The 19,446-nt window shown below is 34.7% G+C and overlaps 1 protein-coding gene across 2 annotated transcripts in view; it reads left to right on the forward strand.

The window, feature by feature from the left end:
• Positions 1-19,446, forward strand: part of LOC124353881 (putative E3 ubiquitin-protein ligase UNKL) — a 95,377-nt gene that overhangs the window by 22,621 nt on the left and 53,310 nt on the right. Inside the window, exons 3-7 of one of the 2 annotated variants that reach the window (XM_046803924.1) lie at positions 1,320-1,506; positions 3,262-3,358; positions 7,038-7,173; positions 13,026-13,228; positions 16,390-16,502. In XM_046803924.1, the coding sequence (XP_046659880.1) occupies positions 1,320-1,506; positions 3,262-3,358; positions 7,038-7,173; positions 13,026-13,228; positions 16,390-16,502 (736 nt within the window). Of the gene's footprint in view, positions 1-1,319; positions 1,507-3,246; positions 3,359-7,037; positions 7,174-13,025; positions 13,229-16,389; positions 16,503-19,446 lie in introns of both variants that reach the window. The other variant, XM_046803923.1, reaches the window with a different exon arrangement.

Here is a 19,446-nt window from a genome sequence, read left to right on the forward strand (position 1 = left end):
AAGAATCTCTTTTTCAGAGGTTGGGTGAAGAAACATGCTGCTTTCAATTCTTTTACCCTTAAAAGAGTAATTCAGATTATTAAAATTAATGGCCAATTGTTCAGGGATGCCCTTAAAATATTCATTAAACTGATTGGCAATAACATTGGGATCAGTTATCAAATTAGCATTGCATCTTAGTGAAATGTTAGCTCTATTTTTTGTATTTCTTCCTAAATCTCTGTTTATGATTTTCTATGTATCAGCATTTATGTTTTTTGAATTCAAAATTTTATTTGTCATATATTCTTGTTTTGTTTTTCTTAGCAGACTTTCATATTTTTGCTTTTACATTTTTAAAAGATTCTTAATTCCAAGTTTATTACGATTTCGAACCCAGAGTGATTCAAGGAAAATTAAAACATTTTTTGTCTCCGTAATTTCTTTAGTTATCCATGGAGTTTTATCTTTAATCTGTTTCTTAATATTTTTAATTTTTATTGGGCAACAAATATCAAGATTATAATTTAATATTTCAACAAAACTAGAATATTGCTTATTGACATCACAACTTGATGTCACTATATCCCAGTTTTCTTTTTGAAGAAAATAATTTAGTATGCGTACATTTTCTGCATTGAAAGACCTTGCTTTTGTTGGTATTCGCTTTAAGGAATAATCTGTTGCATCATTAATAGGAATATTAAGTGTGATACCAAAGTGATCTGATAATCCTGTAATTATGACTTTTGAAGTTAATTTTTTTAAACCCAACTTATCTTACTATCATACTGGACTGCAGTCTGCCTCACTGTAGCGCTGTGTTAGTACTGATTTGTTATCTTTGTATTTCCGAATTGGATACATGTTTTTTCCAAACATCACAGAAAGGAAAGTTATTAAGTATACATGATGTTATGTCGACGCATCGAAAGACACAGAGTTAAGAACTAAGGAGCTTAAAATAGGTGATAGTGATAAATGATCCAATAAATTTCTCACATATCGCTAGCAAAATGCTAGTGAACCGCAGCTTTGTAGCATTTCATGCAAATAATGCTAGTGACGGTAAACCGTCATCGTTGCACGTGGTGTAAGGATTAAATACAGTATTTCAGTTGTCTGTATGGTTTGAAAATAGCTTACAGAATCAGAAATTTTCGACCGGGAAAACCGAGAATTTGGAAAGAGGTTTTGAGTGGCCACTCTGTTGTATTTTTGGTGGATCCTGTAGACGCGGTGAAATTTTTATGTACATACTTTAAAAAAGTTCTAGTGTTCATAAAAAAGTTAACAATATTGAATTTTGTTATTTGACCTCTGCGTGTTGATTTTAACAGATGTCCCTTTCTTCACCGCACAGCTGGCGACACAGAGCGCCGTTACCACCTGCGTTACTACAAGACTTGCATGTGCGTACATGACACAGATTCACGCGGTTTCTGCGTCAAGAATGGGCCACACTGTGCATTTGCGCATGGTAACCAGGACTTGCGTCCACCCGTCTATGACATTAAAGAGATACAGGTGATCTCATATACTATTGATAGTTGGCTTCGACCAATATATGTTTATTTGTATCATAATTTTCTCCTTTGTGTTATTTTGGAATTTGATTCAGTTATAGTTTTTATTTTGAATAAAAGTTTTATATATAACTATTTCACAGCCCAAGCTGGTTTCACATATCATACTGGATTTGGCAATAACAAGAGATTTTTTTATTGAGATTTGCCTAAATTTGACTTTGTTATACTTAACAATTTTTCTAATTAATCCTTCTATTGGAGTACAAAATACAATATATCCCATAATGGCATATACTTTTTCCAAAGTATCTGCTAATGAAAATTGCCAAGGTTCAGCAATTTTGTTTAATTGTTTATTAAAACATATAAAAAAATTATATACTGATAAAATCAGGACCCCCGCCTTTATTTTTTTCTAAAGTTGTGAAATAAGGAGATATTCTTTGGGTAGTGGTGCAATGTGAAAAGGAAGTTTTTATTTGGTGGTTTTAAATATTTTTTTGTGCTCCCAAAAATGTGGTATTTTGGAGGCAACTCAACAATTTTAAATGTTTTTGATGAGCATCAAAATACTTGAATAATAATGAAAACCAGAGATCACTATCTCTTTCCTGACTTTATTCACCCTGTTTAAGTTTAGTAATTGCTTTAGATATTGGGTTAATACAATTGTAAATGGTGTAAAACATTTAGTGTCAATAATATTTTACATGACGTCCACAAAAAAGGATGTCAACATTTTTTGACAGAATATCAAACATCTGAATATACATATAGAGGCTTTTTAGATGAAGATTTTATACATCCACATACATTGGTACTAAAAGACTCAATGGTTAATACTAAAATCAGTGTATGTAAAATATTAATTGGTGTAATTCCCTGTTAAAATATGTGTTGTTTCAAAAATATCAACTAACACTCCTGTGAAACCTAACTTAGTGAACAAAAATATAAATGAAATATATGGCAAAATAACTCGAAAAAGATTAGACTAAATTGTGAATGGAATATAATTTCTACATAGACAGGAATGAGTTAAATGATAGTGTATATCCAACCACGGAACATTAGTTGAGCTTTAATTGAAGGCTATTACTCAGTAGGCTAGCATAATTTCTCTTTTGCATGCTTAATGCTCCAATTATTGCCACTTAAACACCTAAAGTACTCGGCAATAAAACACTAAAATAATATGATTATAACATAGTCAACAATAGAGTATACCTGTAAGACATGGAGAGAGTATTAGAAAAATAACCTTCAAACAAAGAAAACATACTGGTGATAAGAAACAACACTTACAAAGTGTTCTCTTCTGGACCCAAAGAGCACATGCACCTATATTTTGTGCATTTCTCACGGAAAATTTCAGTAGATTCATGGGAATCTGCGGAAATTTGAAGTAAAGAAATTTAGATGATACAAATAAAACGTGACATTAAATACAAAGATAATCTTTTTTTAATAATACAAAATTAAGTCTGATAATTTAGTGCGTTTTGTGCCAATTATCGAGAAACAGGTTGCAAGCCCACAGTCAACCTGTGACTTTGTTGACTGTACCTGACTAGTCTTGAAGAAGTCAGTTATGTGGTTTTTAGCTTTAAGTTTTATATATATATATATATGTATAGGCTAATAAAAAACTGTGGTGTTAATATTGTTTTGTTTATTATAGAATAAAAACTTATTAGATGTAACCGATGGTATTGGGACTGGTCGAGTAAAAGCTCAGAACTACCTGTTCCAGGCCCTAGAGACACCTGATGGCGACAATGCCTCTTGTAACGGACCAAATGTTCTGGATAAGGAGCGCAACCTCATGAATGAAGACCCCAAGTGGCAAGGTATTTTATTTTCATACCTAAAAATTGTTGATATCAGACATTATATTTAATGAGTATGAATGAAGACTCAAGGTGTGAATTTGACATTTTTGAACCTGTTTCAACAAAATACTGGTTAGTTTTTTTAAGTCATGTGAAAGCTACATGGAGTGAAACTTAGAAAACAAAAAGTAATAATACACATTTTTCAATTTATGTACAAATAAAAAAACAATGCTCTATTAAGTGCATATTTTTATTACTTTAAAATTTTCTCTGATTTATAACAAAAAAAAGATATATAACACTTATTACTTGGTATTTACAATATATTTTTTTAAATATCTGAAAAATATGCTGCGCAAAGATAAAAACCAGTGTTCTGAGAGTTTCTTATTATCAGTCAAAGGTTAAAACAAAGTATTATGTATGAATTTAACATTTATAATATTTGTTTTAATAAGTAATATCAAAAGTACAAATTTAGCATAAGCAGACTTTTTATTAGATTTAGTACATTTGGTGAGTGGTCATTGTAACTTTATATTGTATATAGTTTAATAGTAATAAGCATTTAAGGTTCAAAATGTAGTGAAAATATAACAATTACCATGAGCTTTTATTGTTACTGTCCTTTACCTCTTTATACAATGACAATCTGTAAATATTTAAACACAAGCTGTTGGACGTGACTGCATGCAGCTTTCAATATCATCCATAATACGTAGCCTTCATAGTGAGAAGACTTGCGGTGTAATGTAATTTTTCAGTTGGAATTGATATATATATATATATCTGATCATATTATATCAGTCTTTGTGAATTAGAGAATCAGAGATAAAGCGAATTTGGAACTGACTTTTATATTAGATCTTGCACGTGCAGGAATATTTCTGGTTCAAATGAATTATATTTATGGTGCAACTCAAAAGCGTCTGGGTCCGGTCCAAGATATTTCCATTTAAGTTTGGCTTGTCCTGGTGAAGAAAATATGTATGTATATATGTAAGATTGAGAAGATCACTACAGTGAAAAGGTTTCTATTCCACCCGTATAAATTCACTTATGGTTTAATGTATTTATGATGTCATAAGTAACCTTCCCTTGTTTCCACAAGAAAATATATATGTAAGCTTTTAGTTATGGTATTGTAACATATCTATAAGATATATGTTTTATATATTAATTGTAAAATTATATTTTCATTCAATGTGGCATCTGAAACACATCATTAATTACATAGACCTCCTTACATGCAGTATGTGCCCTACAGCGTTTTGCTTAAATTTTTATATATAGCTATAATTACAATAATAATTAGATAAGCGTAGTAAAATACAAGTATATTTTTGTATTATTTTATATTTATTACTTATGGATTTCTTCTTCAAAAACCATTTTTTTTTTCTTAAACAAAAAACATTTTCCGTAACATAGGAGAAGCCAGTTTTGTGCAGTACCCTGTCAATACCGGTTTTCTTCCCTAGGGTCAACCATAGAAAGGATAGGGAAAACAAACGGTTTCCATCCTCGTCATAGCCTATGAGTCACTTCCTTAATCAAGTGACATGCTGGAACCCTCAACCTCAGTTATCAGCAAGATTACGCTTTAACTTATTTTGTTAAGTATTCCACTGAAAAGTAGTATATATTAATTTCATTATTTCAGTTAGTAGAAAGTAGTTTTATGTATAGTGCATTAACAGATAATATGATGTATAAAATTTTAATAAATATAAATTAGCAATATATTTTTTTGAAATGGTTGTTACAATATTGAAATGAAACCCAGCACTTACAAATACGAGAATAAATCTAAAAGCAAGGAAAGTCATTACATAGTGGTGAAAGAGAAATAATGTGGAATGTATATAATTTTTTTAGAAACTGTGAATCATGTAACATTTAAGTTTGTGTTGATAATCTTGTTATATCTGAGCAGGACTGCGTGTATTAAACATTTAATCGTTCATATTTAGAAAAAGTCTATAACATAATAAAAAAGACATAATATAATATGTCCAATTAACTTAAATTAGTTAGTTTACTAATAGTACAGTGGAACCTCGATAAGTCGGATTAATTGGGACCGTGGCCGATCTGGGTTAACGAAAATCCGGGTTAGCCGGAGAATTAGGTAAAAATTAATAAAATACGGTATACTTACTGATAAACTCCATTATAATTGTAAAAACATCAAACATATGGACATCAAATTATTATTAATCCTTACAGTACATTTATAACTGTTCATTTCCTGGTAAAAAACTCAGTCAGCTTTGATTGTGCCAATGTCGTTTGCCGCTTGCGTGTTGTGCGATCCTGCAGTCTCTTCAACATGAGCAATTCAGCCGGCGATGTTTCTGCCTGCCGCTCGAAATAAACCATTAGTTTGTTTAGTTTGGTCACTGCATCTCCATGACTCATCACTGGATCTTCAATGCCACCGTCTGCCTCCTCAGCATCTGATTCATTAGCATCAGGTAAAAACGACGCGATCACTTCCTCGTCAGTAAGTGGCTCATAGCCTCCGTTATTGTCTGCCTCTAACCACAGAGTAATGTAATTTTCATCGACTTCAGAGAGGATTTGGGGAAATACAAAGTCTGTTATTGTTTCAGAGAATCCGGGACAATGACCGCCACTCGGTCGCCGTGTGCCATGAGTCACACACTCACTGTCGTACAGTCCCATCAAATACTGATGCAACATCGATTCACGGATACTATACCACAAAAAAATATTACGTTTTTATTATTGAAATGTTTGCCTGATTTTTCATTTTTTAACCCTTTGAACCCCAGGCGACGAAATATCGTCGCCGAGAAGATATGCGAAGATCCCCGCGGCGACGATGTATCGTCGCCAATGAAGTTGCGAGAATCCCCGGGCGACGTAATATCGTCGCCATGGTATATGTGTTTAATACATATTTATTTGAAATCGCAAAATACTTATTTTATGAGTATTAATACATATTTATATGTATTTTATTAAAATACTAATTTTTTTTATTTATTTATTTACTAATTTATTTATTTAGGTAATATCAGTGATTTTTGTGTTGTACGCCTAGAGGTTTTTACAAGTCGCATTACTTTTATATAAAAATTCAAAAAAAGTTTATTTTTAGAGATATCAATATAATTTTTTTTTGTACATACACAAAACTAAATTTAGAAAAATAAAATGTGGGTGCCCATGGTAAAAATATTTCTTATTTTTTAATTAAAAAATCTTAAAATCAATTTTTTCGCCTAAAAATCTATATACATATATTTTAAAATTATTTTAATGCTGTTAAACATTTTTTTATACTTCAGACTAATCTTTTTCTGTATATACAATTTCATTCTGGACATTTTGGTGTGTAATACAAGACAATAGCATAAAAAATAGTAAAAGTATTAATTTTTTACAAACAGTATGCAAAACAGCTGTTTCTGCTCCGGGGATTCTCGAAAGTTCTTAGGTCAAATGATTTTGGTACGTTTTTTCCACCATCAATATTTTGGTCTGGGGTTCAAAGGGTTAATTGAAAATCGGTCCGGGTTAACCGGACTTCCGGATTAACAGGGGCCAACTTATCGGGGTTGTACTGTAGTAATTTTAAACATTATTTACTGTTATCAATTAACAACATTGACAATGTCTATTGCATTTACTGCTAAATGTTTAACGACAATGTTGAATGTTCCAGACACGAACTACGTCCTCTCCAGTTACAAGACTGAAGCTTGCAAGCGTCCACCACGTCTCTGTCGTCAAGGTTATGCATGTCCGCAATACCACAACAGCAGGGATAAACGACGTAGCCCTCGGAAGTTTAAATACAGGTAATCTCCATAATCTATTTTCTGTCGTCCTCTCCAGTTACAAGACTGAAGCTTGCAAGCGTCCACCACGTCTCTGTCGTTAAGGTTATACTTGTAAAAAAATGTAAATTTAAAAAACTCCAGATATTACTGTTCCAAAATTCAGAAAAAAATATGAACCATACAGACTGAATTGTTTACATTAGAAATTTTAATATAATACAATCAATTTTCTACATTATCAAATAACTACATACATTATACATGCCTTTAAACAATGTTTGGAAACATTTTAACAGAACTAGTCAATGTGTAAAACATTTATCGTACAATGGAATGGAATTATTCAACAAACTTCTTGTGTTATTAAAAGTATAAAGATAAATTAATAAATTTGTAGTTAAATTTTAAAATATTTGTATGTAAAATATATTAGAATGCAAATTTCTTATTACTATGTTCAAGAATTTTGAATTTTCGTCAATAAAAACATTTTTATACATGAGAATATTTCATAATTTTGAAATTAAGTTGTGTGCATGTGTGATGTTTTATATTGTCATGGCAGTAAGTTGAATTTGTTTAGTTTTAGCTGAACACTTATGACATAGATGGCTATAGTTATTCATATACAGTCAACTCCCGATTATCCGCGGGCGGGTTATCCGCTTTGCGCATTATCCGCAATCCGCGAACGATAGCCTATGTACTGTACTTACTGTATGCATATTAGTGATAAATGAATTAATAACTAAGTAATAAGTAATATGGTGGAATATTAACTACATAATGTACTGTATAGACAGTTATTTGAAGACGTAAGTTGTGTTGGCGACGCGTGATGTGTAGCAGTGAGAGTGGCGGTGTGACTCGTCTGGCAGGCACCCAGCTCAGTCTGCTCCCCTCCACTTATTTGCCTCCCGTCTCACTTCCCAAGCATTTCCACCACTGCCACCTCCACTCCCTTGTGTCACTGCGCACTGTTGTCGCGCATCAGCCATTACTGTCACTCATCTGCCATGACTCATCAGTCTGTCACTGCCTGTACACTGTTTACTTTACATTTGTTGCGTTATTCTAAACATCTGTATTTTTGTTGATTAGTTAGTGTATTGACTGTTCAACCTTTTCTTAGTGACTGGCCTTCCGTGTGTCAACTGTTCTGCTGTTTCTTTTTGAAGTGTCTTTCGTGTGTTATTGACTATTCTGCCATTTCTTATTGACTGTCTTTTCTTGTGTGTTATTGACTGTTTATCTAGGTGTGCCTTTACTTTGTTTTATCAGTATACTGTAGGCCTATATTAATTCGCTATGTCAGAAAAACAAAAGAGAGTTGTTTTAACAATCAACCAAAAACTTGAAATAATAAAAAAACTACAAAACGGTGTTTTGAAAAAACACCTGTGTGCAGAATATGGCATTGGAGAAACGACCGTACGTGACATCTTTAAACAAAAAGATAAGTTATTGTCGTTTGCTGCTAGTGCTGAAACGTCGTCTGCAATGAAAAAGAGAAAGGCAATGAAGCTTTCTACCTATGAACACCTAGACGCTGCACTACTTGAGTGGATTGCTCAGTTAAGGAGTGAAGGTACGCCAATCTCAGGTCCGATCCTAGCAGCAAAAGCTGAACATTTTCACAAACTGCTTGGCCTCGAAGGTATGTTTAATGCTTCTTCTGGTTGGTTAACTAGGTTTAAGCAACGCCATGGCATCAGGGAAATTTCACTGCAAGGTGACAAACTCAGCAGTGACACTGAAGCTGCTGAACTATTTAAAGCAGAGTTTGAGGAGTATGTTGCTGCTGAAAATCTGACTCCAGACCAGATTTATAATGCAGACGAATCTGGTTTGTTCTGGAAATGTTTGCAGACACGTACACTTACTTTTGAAAGAGAACGTCAAGTTTCAGGGCACAAATCTAGTAAGGAAAGATACACAATTCTTTGTTGTGGCAATGCTTCAGGGGAGCATAAATTAGATTTAGTTGTTATTGGTAAGTCCAAAAAACCACGGTCCTTTAAAGGTTCTAGAGCTGTAAACCTCCCTGTTCAGTACTTTTCTCAAAAAAAAAGGATGGATGGACCAAAGAATCTTCAAAGAATGGTTTGAAAAACACTTTGTCCCACAAGTTGAAAACCTTCTTATGTCCAAAAACTTGCCCCTGAAAGCAGTTTTATTAGTAGATAACGCCCCTTCACATCCCGCTGAAAATGTGATGAAATCTGTTGATGGGAACATTGTTTTAAAGTTTTTACCGCCAAATGTAACTCCTTTGATCCAACCAATGGATCAAGGAGTTATTGCAGCCACAAAAAAGAATTATAGGTCTCATTTACTAGAAAGAAGAATAAATGAAGGTTATGACCTGAAATCGTTCTGGAAAGATTTTTCTATTCTTGACAGCATTTACGACATTGCAGCAGCTTGGAAGTCAGTAAAATCGTCAACCTTGCAAAAATCATGGAAGAAACTAATGGCGAGTGAAGAAAACAGCAATATTAGTGTAGAAGAAGAAGCCCTTCAAGATCAATCTGATGTAGATTGTGCATTAGCTTTAGCACAATTGGCAAGAACCGTCGAAGGGGGTGAGCAAGTTAATGACGAAAACATCAATGAATGGATGACCTGTGATGCTGACGATCCCGGGTACGAACTCCTGAGTGATGAAGACATCATTAACAAAGCTCAGGGAGTCGAGGAAGAAATTTACAACAATGAAGAAGAAGAGATGCCTCCTCAATCGCGTGTTTCACATGAATCAGCTCTACAACACGTTGAACGACTTATTGAATATTTAGAGGGCGAAGACTTCGGGACAGTTGCAGACGATCTTACATTACGTAAACTTAGATCACAAATTAGGGTTAAGTGCCATAACAAAACAAAACAGAAGAAACTTACTGATTTTTTTAAAGCAAATTAATTTGCAGTTAATGTAATATAAAATAGTTTTATTATTTAGAGTAGGGTATTTACAGAACAGTACTGTATTTTCATTCCCGTCTATGTATATTTTTAGTTAGCTATGATGTACAGTACAGTACTAATAACTTTTAAATTGTTTGTACTCGATACTGTATTAACTGTAGGCTTACGTAACGGTATACAATACCGGTACGTAATGTTAACTTTGAACTTATTCCAGCCTTTTAAATGTAATAAAAACTTAGTTATAAGTCATTAAATGTCCTACTTTGCTTATTTCGAGTTTTTCTTTGCCTTTCTTTACGTTTTGCTGATTATCCGTGAATCACGTTATCCGCGGCCGCCAAGCCACCCTATTCCGCGGATAATCGGGAGTTGACTGTAGATATATCCACTCAATTTGACGGAAGTGGAGGGAAAGGCGACTAGTAAAACACAAGATAAAGATATTGAAAATGGCTTTAAAAATGAATATTATACTTATCTGTTTCTTTTACTATTATAAATAGCTCTTCTATTTTAATTTGTGGAGCATTTGAATTTATTAAACATTTGCTATTATATTTTTGTGCTGATAAAAAGTCTTACCCGACAGCTAATTTACTTCTTTAAATATCTCACTTATTCCTAATGAATTTAAATTTGCTGCAAATATTGTGACAAACTGTTTAAATGTTTTTTTAATCAAAATTGGGTATAACACAATTTAAAAAAGAATAAATTTAATGTAACAGATATATTTTTAAGGCAGTAACTAAACATTATCTAGCCTTGGAATATTCTCGAGAGGACAAAAATGTTTGGTTCGATCGTCGCAGTTTTAAAAGATATGTACTTCTAAAATGCGGGAATTGTACAGAAATTTCCTGATTAACCAGGTGGATGGACACCCTGTCTAGGTTTGTGGTTCAAGTTTTTATGTTATTTTGAGGGCTAATTGTATGTCAGTAAAGAAACAAAAAAAGAACGGGTGACTTCATGTCCGTGCCGAGTCTGCTCGTGTTGTATGTGCTTGCAGCACACTAGGTTTCAGCACAAACACTCGCGAATTACACGTATATATTACATATTAGTTTGAAAAATATACAACATCAAAAACAGTTAAAACTCCTCCCTCCCCGAGTAAAAATTAGAAAAAACTATATACACCCCACACCCACCGTCAAAGACTAAAAACTACTCTCCTAGTGATACTTATCAAAGCATCTGAGTTCACACAGACCTGGTTCGTCAGGGCACACTGCACAATAGTACACTGTTTCCTTACGCTTACCTGCTTGGTAGCAAACACTGCACCTCCGGGTAACTGACTTGCTGTTTCCTTTGTGCTTCTTTAGTTTGGAGAGACGATGCATGCTGTTGCACGTCGGTGTGATGAGCAGTGGGGCTTCCTTTGGAGGGAGCAGGTCTTCAAGAACACGAACTCGGAAGTCGTACAGGGACAGTCTATCTGAGTTGTACATGTTGTCACAGGTAAAAAGAATTTACTACAACAACCTGGAGAAAGTGCACAAAAATTTTCTTGTGCCATCGCAGGATCTTGCGCTCACAGGGGTAATAAGATACCATTTGGTCCAAACGGTCAGTCCCCTTCATGTGAGAGCTGTAGTACATGATTGGTTTTGGCAGCATTTGTTTTTGGTTTCTCCTGTTAGTGGTTTGGACCATCTCGTTGTCATATTACCTTTGCCTTCACTGCTGGAGGTGTATGGAGTCTGTCGATGCGTAGGGTGCCGGTAGTGTAGGTTGAGTGACGTAGAAGTTTGGATGATAAGACAAAACTATTATACAAATTATCCATGAACAGGGAATGGCCTTTCCCCAGGAAATCACCCATGAGCTTCATAATGACTGACGGTATGACCTTTGCCACTACAAGAGTCATGGCTCCCCGTGTAAACAGACCAGTCTGCCACGCCACAGTACCATCTCTTCGTCGATTGTCAGGTCACGGTCGGGATAATAGATCTTTTGCATCTTATTGTTGAAATAATCAACAATATTTTGAATTTTAAAAGGCCGGTCGTTAGCAGGTTTGGGGTGATCAGGGTATCAACTCTTGAATAATGCAGACATCTCAAAATGCCAAGAAATCAATCTCAAGACATGTACTCCTTGTATATAGGAAAGTTCAACAACCGATGAGTTTTCTAATAGTCGTTCAATCGATTCAGTCTGACATTGCCAGTTAACAGTAGAAGGCCTAAGAATGTTCTTAGTTCAGCCATCACTAAGTCCTTCCATTTGGTTATGCGAGACGCGGGAGTAGTGGTGGGGCCACAAAATAGTTCCAGGGCATACAGGTTGGTTTGTCTAATGATATTCTCTAAAAACACGGTTTCAAGAAGGAGATTGAACCAGTCAATTGGTTTATTGTCACCTGGAATGAGAACGAGCAAGCCAGGTTGACCAGTGAACGGCAGGTCACGTAAACCAGCCATGTCGTTGGCCGTGCCGGCCCACTGAGGGTGGGGGACGCCGTCTTCACCGTCCCTAGAACTGTTTGAACTCGACTCATTGTCTTCATCAGATGAAAAATTATCGTCAATAACATTATTGTCTTCCTCCATTATGAGTACATACACTTACACAGTCAATAAACACTATAATACACTCACACAATATCGCAAAGCATACACAACAAACGAAAATGGTGAACCGGTGACGAATTGCACCAACTGACTCACCGAAACAGGCACAGCTCGCTATGAGTGTTACAGCCTTCCCAGGCAACTGCTCAGCTCACATTGAGGCAATATGAAAGCAGCCCTTATGCTGAGTTTGCCCATGCACCGCCCGTCGCGCCATTTTTGCATGACGATCATGCTCGGCACCCGCAGTAAATGTGCGTTAAGAAACAAAAAATAAATCTGTGAAATTTTATATATTACTGCATACTTAGTTATCCCTCTTTAGTCTAACAAGAACTATGTACTTTTTCACAGATCTACACCATGCCCGGATGTCAGGCATGGAGATGAGTGGGGAGAGCCGGGCAACTGCGCTGCGGGAGATCTCTGTGGGTACTGTCACACCCGCACGGAGCAGCAGTTCCATCCGGAGATATATAAGAGTACCAAGTGCAATGATGTACAACAGGCTGGCTATTGTCCACGTGGTGTATTCTGCGCCTTTGCACATGTTGACCGTAAGTAAATTGCCACTTTGCCACAGTAGTTTATTGCACAATTTCTTAAATAAATTGACAATAATGGCTTTGAATTTAGATTCAGATTCTTACTTGCAAATACAAATTGTTCACAATTTTATCAAAGTAAGTTAATGAAGCATACATTAATATTGTTAAAATAAACTAAACTAATAAACGTTTTATTATTATCTAATCACTGCAATCATTTAAGAAGTCAAGAATATAATAGTATTCCTTTTGCAGCAGTGAGAATTTCAATGATCATCTAAACTTGGCCATATTATTTTCTGGCTTAAAAGTTGCCCAGGGTCAAGCCATTGTAAAGTTTGATACTACTGTTTTTGAGAAAAGGTTGTTTGGTGCAATTGTAGTCCAGTGGTCAACGTTCTGTAATGGATAGGAATTAGTCTTATAACTTTGGAAAATATGAAACTTTCTATTGAACGGAATAAGATCTTCCAAAATGTACATTGAAGGAAAAGTCAGTACATTATTTATTAAGACGAAAGAAGTTTCTACAGGATTACCTGGGCAAAAATCCAAGGAAGATTCTTATTGCTCTTCTTCTGCAGTTTTAAAATTTCTCAAATTCAGTGCTCTCCAGATAGCCACAGCATAAGACATATGCAGCCATAATATGTTGTAAGCAAGATCTGTCTCTGCTTAGTAATGTCTGATAGATCGGGCAATCATCTTCACTTGTCAACTAAGAGTGTTTAACAACGGTCTATGTTTAGAGTTTTATAAATATCCTACATATCGCAGTTGTATGTCGAAGTTGAAAAATCATTCATATGAGTTTACTCTCTGCTTTCTATCGCTTCTGATTGGGTGTTTTCCACAGTTGTTATTATAATACTTTTGAGGTTAATGACAAAGAACTAAACGACGCAGACGTACATGTTGGCGGGTTTAGTCTAGACAATGGCCCGGATGTTGTAATCGCTTCGCCCAAGCCGCTTCATTTAGACTATGATTCAGACATCATCCCTGCCACCCCGGAACCTTGCTCGCGTGTTATCGTTCCTACATCACGGATACCCCAGCAGGCCCATGCCCCATCTGAACGAATACTTTCACAGCTGAATTTTCTAGTATACAATAGCGAGCGATACAATGTAGCACACCATTGCTGTTCGTTCGGCCGCTGAATGTAAATTACTTCGTGCCCGCGTGCCAAAACAATACGATCTACAATGGGTTAACAGACCCCTACTGATTCTTCTGGCAATAAAGTAAAATCAAGAAAACTAATTGTTGAACTCGGGCACTTCTGTATTTCCCAGGAGAAAGTTTTATTTACAATTTGTATTGGAAGAACGCATGTTAAAATTAATTACTGTAAAACCCCTCTTTTCCGAAATTATGGGAACGGAACCATTTCGGATAAGCCATGTTACTGATTTTAAGGTATGTTTCTTTAAGTAAAACACATAACACCTTTTTCATTGTGAATATTAGTTGTATTTCTACAATAAATCATAAAAAATGAATTTTTATATTTATATAGCCTAATTATTTACCAAAATAATCTGATATTTTTTCTGGACTTTTTCTTCACATCGTTTATGAGCCGCTTTTTCTCTCCATCATTTAAGCAGCAACAAATCAGCAGGTTTTGCATCAGAGAATTGTTCCACAAATCAAAGGGCAGCCTGAAACAACACCCTTTATGTAGGCCTACTGTTTTTGCCCTTGATATACTGTATACAGTAGTGTACATAAAAATACCGTAACCATAAGACAGGAACTAACCTCAAATCCGTTGAGTGCTTCTTCAGCTGTCACTTGGCAGATGCTGAACGTTCCTTAAGACACTTTAAAGATTTTTTTGTAACATTTAAAAATTAAGCTCTGTCTCACTCCCATTAAATATTTGGTCCTTAGTCTATCGCTTGATCATCACTTTTCACAAATTTGTTTTAAAAATACCAATAGCATTATAGTCCGTGTACATTGCTTCCCCACATAAATTAAACTGGTGAATGCCTTAATGGTTCTTGAACCTATCCAACTATCCGTTGCTAGCAACAAAATCCTCTCCATCTTCGTCTAAAAGTTTAGGAAGTAATTTGGCCTTTTCTTGAAGAACTGGTTCGGTCAGTGGTGTACCTTTATCTCTCTGTTTAGTGAACCAAAGATACAGTGCTTCATTAACTTTTTCGTGTTCCATGCTTTTCATCGTTTTCCTGTTCAAAATTTTGGTTGAATGTTCCGAGAGTTTGTCCTTACACTTAACCCAATCACTCACAGTGGATATCCCACCATTGAAATTTGCAGCAACAGTTTTTAATAAAGTCTCACTCTCAACATGTCTTACTGCTTCTAGTTTATCTTGTATTTCCACAATGTTACGTTTTCTTATCGAAGACATTGCACAAGAACTTACGTTAATAGTAACTAATATATCAACTGTCACTACACTCCGTAACTGACAATAGAACACCACTGTACGCACATGTGGTATGAACAGTAACTGGGAGTAAATGACTTAATAGACAAAGCAACCACCCCCTCCCCCCACACAGAGTGTTTACCGTGTTTTCGTATGAATCATGGGACGGGTCATAGATCGCACTTTGCGGGCGCATCCAGGGTATTTACATACATTTTCCATATTCGCCTGAGCGTTTTGGTTAAGCTGTGTTTCGGTTAAGCGAAGTTCGATTAAGCGGGGTTTTACTGTACGTTGGTTTTCTGTTTGTTAGCAATTAAGAGAGTTGTTAGTGAACCACTGAAGCAGTGACCTCTCCTCTACAAAAGGATCAATTTTTGCAAAAGAGGGCAGAATTAAAAACTGAATTAAAAACATTCTGGTTGCTTGTATCACAGTGGGTCTGAATATGAAAATAAAACTAGAAGTGTAACAGGATATAGAAAGTTACGATCTTTGAATTCGGTTACTGGGGGCTTATTGGTCATCTCCTGCAACTAGAATTACAGGTTTCTCATAATCTTTGACTAAATAACCTACTTTCATCAGCCTGAAATGGAAACTACAACCAGATGGTCCTTCTCATTGCTTAACTTACCCTCTCCTGTGCTTATTCAATTCGCCTTGGACATTGCTATTTATATAAAAAAATGTAAAAATAAAAAATGCTATTAACTTTTTACAAAATCATCCTCATATTTCATTTCAATACATTTTTTTGCAGAGGAGATGAGCATAGCTCGAGAGTTGGCCGCGCCGCTGGATGCTGGCACCAATCTTGCAGATATTCTCTCCAACGTTCTGCCCAAGAGAGATCAGAAGTCCAGCGAGTCTTCTGTAAGCCAATATTAGTGTACTAGCATAATATATTTTTACTAAACTGAATCAATTGTGTTGAAAATACAATGTAAACACAGTTTACATCAGATAGTTCCAAAATGTGCGCTGTAACAACCAGGGATATAAGGCCCAGCATCACAGCTCTTTCGTAAAAAAATTTTAATTTTCTTGAATCAGATTTAATAACACTTACTTGTTAATCTTTTTTTATAATACATACTATAATTTGTCAGTAATATCTAAAGAGGTTATACAGCTTATAGAAGATAACGAATATATATTTTTAATGGTGATGGCAACAAGATTTGAGTCTTGTGTGAGCTTCTAATATGAAAGAACAATTTGACAAGGTGCAACATTTTTCTTTGAAACAAAATCTGCATTAGAATTTATTAAGGTTAAAAAGTTTATTGCAAATTTTGTTTATCATTGACCTCTCATCCAAATTGCAGCTGTTTAGAAGAATAAGTTCTGAAAGATGTAATTAATAATCAGTACAATGGCAAGGTATGTTTCTATTAGTTGCTGAGATAGCTGTAATGAAAATGAAACAGAACAATCTGTAAAATGTTTATAAACTCGTCATTCAAATCTAGATTCCACGCTGTCTGTTTGAATTTTGAGGCAGCATTGAGACAGAGTATCCAGTTATTTTACATGAAGGCACTTCTAGGGTTGATACTGTTTGCCAATTTCTTTGTGTATTTTTTCTGCAGTTACTGTTAACAAATCTATATTTATAAGTTAACCTCAAAATAAAAAAAATTGTGTTCTGTCAAAAATTACATTAAGATTTCATAAACTGATAAAGGAATCGCATCCTTTTTATTAAGACGGAAAGTTAAACTGTTTCTTTTTATTCAAGATAAAAGTATTTTGTGTATTAATAATTTTTTTTTACAATAAATCTATCAATCTTGTGGTCTTAACAGATATTTATTTATTTATTGATTTTTACAAGTATTACAATGCTATGTATTAAAATTGCTTTGGCTACTGAATACTATACACACATTAAGGTAATATTATTGTTGTAAAAAGAGTTTCTTCAATCTAGGTTTATTAGTTGCGAAATGTCCCCTAAAACATTACTTTGAAAAGAAGTTGCTTTTGTACATTATTTTTTTTAAATTTGTTAAAACAGGTCACCGATTTTTTTGTTTCAACCTTGCAGGCAACCGTAATTGAACCTTTTTGGCATGCAAATTTTTCTCGTTTATGGATATTGGTGGATTCGGTTGGAGAAGATTCCATAGATGTTCAATTACCTAACAGCCTATGTTATGTTAGATAAACATTAGCCTACTTTTTGTACACTACAATGTAAATATTTTACCGTTATTTATTTACAATATTACATTTTTATGATATCTGTAGCTAACCACTAAATTAAAACTTATAAATTCATTTTATTTGTTGCTTTTGTCACTTATATACAGATAGATCATCTTAGAAAAGTATATGTATACTTATGAGTAATTGTTTACCTAACAGTTTATTATTGTTATTTATTTTACAATTATAGTACTTTTTCTCTCCAGTGTTAGTAGTTTTGCATGGCAGAAAAGTACATTTAATAATGATTTGATATTGATATTACAATACTTACTTCGGACGTAAGAAAGAAAATAGTATAGCCTACATGAATAATCAGTCATTAACTTATGAGTCCTACCTTTTTGTTTTTTTAAATATTTGTTATTTTAACATTCACCTTTATACATTTTATTACAATTTTAATGGGATTACGATTCTACTTGACTGAGAAGTAATTAATTTACTGTTTTCAGTTTTAAAAACATTTTAATTAGTATTTAGTAGTTTATTTACTTTTTAGTGTTGCGTGTGTGATATTTAACGTTTTGTGTTTATATAAAAATGAATATTTATTTTAGCGGACAATTAATAAACGTAGTAATATTTATTGTTACAAAACAATAATTGTGATGTCCAAGATGGTTATAATTTCTTCTACAAACAGTTCTGTGATGAACACACCGGCATTCATACTACAAGAAGAGTGGAGCATCTGCCACTATCGGCGATCGACTGGCACTTCCAATGCTCCCACATATCTGCAACATCGCTGCGATCCTGTAGCGGTTGTTTACAATTGCCACTGACCGTTGCGATTGGCTAGGTCACGCTTGTTTGTGTGAACCGCTCCAAAGTGTGATTCGATATGCTATTTGGGCAGGTGTTACACAGGCCACAAAACTCCGAACTCAGCTTTTGGTTCTCTATAGCCGACTGCTCATCGGTTGGAGTTGCAAACAATGAATGAGCATCGGTGCTTCCACCCAAAGTGGCCGATTTCATTGTGTAGCGCCATAACTCACCACGAGTGTGTGCAATGGCCCAGCACTTGGCACTTTTATTGTGTTGCCGGTTCTCGCGTCCAATACAGCTTGAATACTGGCGTGTTTCAATTTAGTTCTGATGATATTAACATTGTTTTACTGTTAAAAATGTGTGTCAAACTTAGTTCACTTATATTATATATGATATATAGCTTATAATAGAAGTAGAGTGTAATCTTTTGTTGTGGAATCAAAAAAACAAGTTAATTTTTCACACTTTCATTGAATGATTTTTCAGACATTTGGTAATAATTTTTTTTAATTGTGATGTCTTCCCTAAGCTTTGAGTGCAGTGGCATTAGGTAAAACTGACGATAGAAACTTGGAACGCAAGATGGAATAAACTCTAAACTATTCTGGCACTTTCCAGTCTCTTCTGTGTTGCCTTAAATCACAAAACAGCGAAGCTTTAGAAAAAATTAAAAATGTTCTTCATTGATGCTACTGTTCATCAAGAGACTACTGCTGAATGAGGCGGGGAAGGGGAACTTGAGTCGCATAAAACACTGAACTTGTCTGGGCCATCTAAGAGGGTCCCGCAATATCGCTGCTACCGCCAACAGCTTTTATCTGTGTTTCAT

The sequence above is a fragment of the Homalodisca vitripennis genome, chromosome 2, assembly GCF_021130785.1.
Source record: "Homalodisca vitripennis isolate AUS2020 chromosome 2, UT_GWSS_2.1, whole genome shotgun sequence".
In the NCBI taxonomy this organism is placed as follows: domain Eukaryota; kingdom Metazoa; phylum Arthropoda; class Insecta; order Hemiptera; family Cicadellidae; genus Homalodisca; species Homalodisca vitripennis.